The following is a 5535-nucleotide window of genomic DNA, read 5'->3' as shown; positions in this document are numbered from 1 at the left end:
TTAATTAAAACTGACTGCTACGCTTAATCTGAATTTTTACCGTGTTTTCCAGTTGCCTTGAATACAAAGCAAAACAATTGCTGTACTGTTTAAGCCTTTTATGATTAACGCTATAGCGACTTTGCGTTCTATCCATCAGTCATATTCGCCGCTAACGTTTTGCAATGTGGAAAGCTTACGCGCGACAAGTGAGACAGGGGTCAGGTTCTTGATCGGTGAATGGCAAAAATTTCTGCGCCACAGGGGGGACCAGGCGGTGCCGGCTGCGGCCTATATAAGCTGTCGCCGGCGGCCCAGCAGGCATACAGTAATCGAACACAGCAGCGGCAGCAACATGGTGTGCAAGGTGAGACAACCGGTAGAGCAGCAGCTCTCTCACGTGTTTGCCCGGGGTGCGGCGCGAGAATGGGGAATGCGTCACCCGGTCCTCGTGCGTCTGTCTTGAGGAGATATTGATGAGTGGCAGTAATGATGCTTAGCAGTAATGTAGTGGCTTGATGATAGTACCAAATACATGTACTGTAGAGGCAGGGGAAGTTATTGAATTACAATACCAGTAAAGAAATACTCTACATCGTATATTTGAGTTCTCTGCTCAATGCAGCCTTTTTATCGAGAGGTGTTTGTCTGACTCGATGATGGAGTATGAAAGACAGGGAGAGGCTGTGAACCATGTGGGTACAGTTTTGCCTAATATTTTCCATACCATAAATTTGGTTATTCGATATTCATTATAATCTATATCATGTTGTACATAAAGAGGAATTCTCATAATCTACTTCCCCTTCATTCACATAGCGAATAAAATATTCCAGTAAAGTAGTGCATTATCAGAGTACGTGAGGTTCAAAATGGCTCTGAGCACTATGCGACTTAACTTCGGAGGTCATCAGTCGCCTAGAACTTAGAACTAATTAAACCTAACTAACCTAAGGACATCACACACATCCATGCCCGAGGCAGGATTCGAACCTGCGACCGTAGCGGTCACGCGGTTCCAGACTGAAGCGCCTTTAACCGCACGGCCACACCGGCCGGCAGAGTACGTGAGATTAACGTATATAAATAGTACCTGTCGAAAGAAGAATTGCTGTTAATGTTTGCTTTTCGAGTAAAATCTAAAAAAATGTATGCATTGAAGTACAATAGCAGCTTTAGTATAGTCATGGGGGACAATTTTTGTGTCTTTGTTCTGGTCGATCTGGACCTCTTCAGCTGGTAAAATGCCCCCACATTTATTTTGCTTCATCAACTGGGAATAACCCACTTAGATGTTTTGCATATTTCCCTGCTCTATTTGTACGCTCGGTAGCTGCACAGCAAAATCTGTGCAGAGGTGGAAGCCAAATGGCTAGTCATAATCATGAATTGTTACTTAACAAGTAGAATACAGATTTATAATCAATGTAAACGTTGTAAGATAAAGTGAATGCCACAATTTTCATCAACCATGTTAACTCTCAATGACATTCGTACAGAGGAGGTTACAGAAATGTGTAAAAATTAGACTGTCATGCCGTTAGCAGACAATACATTCGAAGCTGTAGTGTTCGTAACCACGATAAACCAGTTTTTTATTTCTCGCCAGTTGATCGTCCTGTCCGTGGTGGTGGCCGTGGCAAGCGCCGGCTACCTGGGCGCCCCCGCCGTCTACGCCCCCGGTGCACCTCTGGCAGCCCGCGCATATGCTGCTCCCGCCTACACCGCCCCCATCGCTCGTTACGCCGCCCCCGTCGCTAGGGCCTACGCCGCTCCCGTAGCCAGGGCCTACGCCCCAGCTGTCGCCGCCGCCCCCGCCGCCGTTGCTGCTGAGTACGACCCGCACCCCGAGTACAGCTTTGCGTACAACGTGCAGGACGCCCTCACCGGTGACTCCAAGACCCAGCACGAGAGCCGCAGCGGTGACGTCGTCCAGGGCAGCTACAGCCTGGCCGAACCCGACGGCTCCATCCGCACCGTCGACTACACGGCTGACCCCGTCAACGGCTTCAACGCCGTCGTGCACAAAGAGGCCGGCGCCCACCCCGCCGCCGCCGCCCCCGTCGCCGTCGCCCACGCCCCCGTGGCCGTCGCCGCCCCCGCCAGGGCTTACGCCGCTCCCATTGCCAGGGCTGCCTACGCCGCCCCCATCGCTAGGGCTGCCTACGCCCCCGCCCTGGCCTACGGTGGTGCCTACCACGGTTAAGGACTGACATGGACCAACCAATCTCTCACTCTCATTTTGTACAAATACCTGTACCCATTAATGCACGTCAATATATAAGTTTATAATCAATTTTTTCCCATTATTTTGTCTGTACTACCACCATTCCTAGCACAGAAACATTCTGAACGTGAACCATTGAATCAGACTTCTTCTAAAAACTATCTTTAATATTTAAACAAAAGCCCAGTACGAGGTGTGTGACAAAAGTAATGATACTGATTTTTTTATCTGCCATGACTGTTATTTTTTCAAACATCAGTATTGTCTCCTTCAAGGTCCTTTGGCAGTTGAGTCGTTGCTCCCAGTCTCGGTAGCGGTACTGGAAAGCTTCAACTGGTAGGTCCTTTAACATGGCGGTCACATTCCTCTGAATGCTCTCCAGAGTCCCAAAACGATGTCCTGTAAAAGATTGTGCAATCTCGGGAAAAGAAAAAAAAATCTCACAAGGACTCAGATCATGAGAATAGGAGGGCTATGGAACAATGGGAATGACTTCTGAGGTCAAATATTCCGTGACAGAAGTGGCCATGTGACATGGGGAGTTGCCATGATGCAGCATCCATTTGTCTGCAACGCCCGGTTCAAATGGTTCAAATGGCTCTGAGCACTATGGGACTTAACATCTGAGGTCATCAGTCCCCCTGGAACTTAGAACTACTTAAACCTAACTAACCTAAAGACATCACACACATCCATGCCCGAGGCAGGATTCGAACCTGCGATCGTAGCGGTCGCGCGGTTCCAGACTGAAGCGCCTAGGACCGCTCGGCCATGCAATGCCCGGTCTCACTTGTGTCATTCTTTTCCTGAGCCTTTGAAGGATATCTTTGTAAATCACCAGGTTGACAATTTCTCCTGGAGGAACACATTCCGTATGCACAATGCCCCTACTGTCAAAAGCAAATCAGAATAGTTTTGCTCTTTGATTTGCTCATTCGGGATCTTTTCGGTCGAGGACGTGTCTCAGTGTGCCACAACTCACTTTGCTGCTTTGTCTGAGGATCGTACTCAGAAATCCAGGTTTCATCACTTGTGATCATATTACTGAACCATTCGTGGTCACTGGCAGTCCTCTCCAGAAGATCAACCCATACATTACTTCGGTTGTCCTTCTGCTCAGTTGTGAGGTTTTCGGCACCATTTTAGCAGAAAGCTCGTGCATGTGGAAAACTTCGGTCAAAATTTGATGTACAGTGAAAGTGTTTAACAGGTCACTCATCATTCTTATTGTTAAATGTCGGACTGATGTCGCAAAGCACACACACGTTCGATGTTTCTGTCGGTTCTTGAAGTTGAAGGTCTCTCTGAGTGAGGTTCATCTTTAATGTGTTTTCGGTTTTTTAAAAATGATTTGTACCAGCGAATAACTTGTGCTGTTTAGGAACGTTCATGATAGGCCTGTGTCGACTTTTTAAAGGTCATATTCGCAGATTCCTCAAGTTTAACACAAAGTAGATGGTATAACACTGATCAAAATTCCGGTGTTCAGTTTTCGTAACACGCAACAAAAATACAACTCCACTGATGGCGCTCTCAAAAATCACGTGATGGCTGTACGGAGCTGAAACTCGGACTGAGTATCTGGAAGGGATGAACACACCGATATACACAACAAGAACAACAGCGTTGCCAGTCTCATTACTTTTCTCACACACTTCGTACATGCAGCTCACAGTGTATGTCATATGACTCATTACTGGCTGGTACTTACAGAAAATGTTCGAATCGTTTCCAGTGTTTTTGGTGTTAGAATGCAATTTAGCTGCATTGTGAAACGAAGTATTATCAGATCAAGGGAGACAATAGCTGGACGAGTTGAATGCATCAATCAATATCCTGCTGTCCTCTTAAAGAGTATTACAGGTGGGCATTCAACACCATTCTGAATATCATGTATGGAGACAGGAGAGCACACCACTGATTTCAACTCGGAATGGCAGCTATAATGACAGAGAGCGCAGCCAAAAAAGTGTCTTGGAAGAAATGGAGATGAAAATTAGAGCAATAATTATCACATGGTGCACCAGGGTTTTTAAGAAGTGAAATATTACACTCCTGGAAATTGAAATAAGAAGACCGTGAATTCATTGTCCCAGGAAGGGGAAACTTTATTGACACATTCCTGGGGTCAGATACATCACATGATCACACTGACAGAACCACAGGCACATAGACACAGGCAACAGAGCATGCACAATGTCGGCACTAGTACAGTGTATATCCACCTTTCGCAGCAATGCAGGCTGCTATTCTCCCATGGAGACGATCGTAGAGATGCTGGATGTAGTCCTGTGGAACGGCTTGCCATGCCATTTCCACCTGGCGCCTCAGTTGGACCAGCGTTCGTGCTGGACGTGCAGACCGCGTGAGACGACGCTTCATCCAGTCCCAAACATGCTCAATGGGGGACAGATCCGGAGATCTTGCTGGCCAGGGTAGTTGACTTACACCTTCTAGAGCACGTTGGGTGGCACGGGATACATGCGGACGTGCATTGTCCTGTTGGAACAGCAAGTTCCCTTGCCGGTCTAGGAATGGTAGAACGATGGGTTCGATGACGGTTTGGATGTACCGTGCACTATTCAGTGTCCCCTCGACGATCACCAGTGGTGTACGGCCAGTGTAGGAGATCGCTCCCCACACCATGATGCCGGGTGTTGGCCCTGTGTGCCTCGGTCGTATGCAGTCCTGATTGTGGCGCTCACCTGCACGGCGCCAAACACGCATACGACCATCATTGGCACCAAGGCAGAAGCGACTCTCATCGCTGAAGACGACACGTCTCCATTCGTCCCTCCATTCACGCCTGTCGCGACACCACTGGAGGCGGGCTGCACGATGTTGGGGCCTGAGCGGAAGACGGCCTAACGGTGTGCGGGACCGTAGCCCAGCTTCATGGAGACGGTTGAGAATGGTCCTCGCCGATACCCCAGGAGCAACAGTGTCCCTAATTTGCTGGGAAGTGGCGGCGCGGTCCCCTACGGCACTGCGTAGAATCCTACGGTCTTGGCGTGCATCCGTGCGTCGCTGCGGTCCGGTCCCAGGTCGACGGGCACGTGCACCTTCCGCCGACCACTGGCGACAACATCGATGTACTGTGGAGACCTCACGCCCCACGTGTTGAGCAATTCGGCGGTACGTCCACCCGGCCTCCCGCATGCCCACTATACGCCCTCGCTCAAAGTCCGTCAGCTGCACGTACGGTTCACGTCCACGCTGTCGCGGCATGCTACCAGTGTTAAAGACTGCGATGGAGCTCCGTATGCCACGGCAAACTGGCTGACACTGACGGCGGCGGTGCACAAATGCTGCGCAGCTAGCGCCATTCG

At 49.3% G+C, this 5535-nt stretch overlaps 1 protein-coding gene across 1 annotated transcript; it reads left to right on the top strand.

Moving 5' to 3' along the window:
• The first annotated feature begins 318 nt into the window (after nt 1–318).
• Nucleotides 319–2244, top strand: LOC124594972 (cuticle protein 18.6-like). The gene is made up of 2 exons (XM_047133498.1): nt 319–346; nt 1589–2244. The coding sequence occupies exons 1-2, from the start codon at nt 335–337 to the stop codon at nt 2183–2185; spliced, it is 609 nt and encodes a 202-aa protein (XP_046989454.1). The 5' UTR covers nt 319–334; the 3' UTR covers nt 2186–2244.
• Nucleotides 2245–5535: the final 3291 nt, after the last annotated feature.

Source organism: Schistocerca americana, chromosome 2 (assembly GCF_021461395.2).
Source record: "Schistocerca americana isolate TAMUIC-IGC-003095 chromosome 2, iqSchAmer2.1, whole genome shotgun sequence".
Taxonomy (NCBI): domain Eukaryota; kingdom Metazoa; phylum Arthropoda; class Insecta; order Orthoptera; family Acrididae; genus Schistocerca; species Schistocerca americana.
The sequence above is the reverse complement of the archived record's forward strand: the minus strand, read 5'-3'. Positions and strand labels throughout refer to the sequence as shown.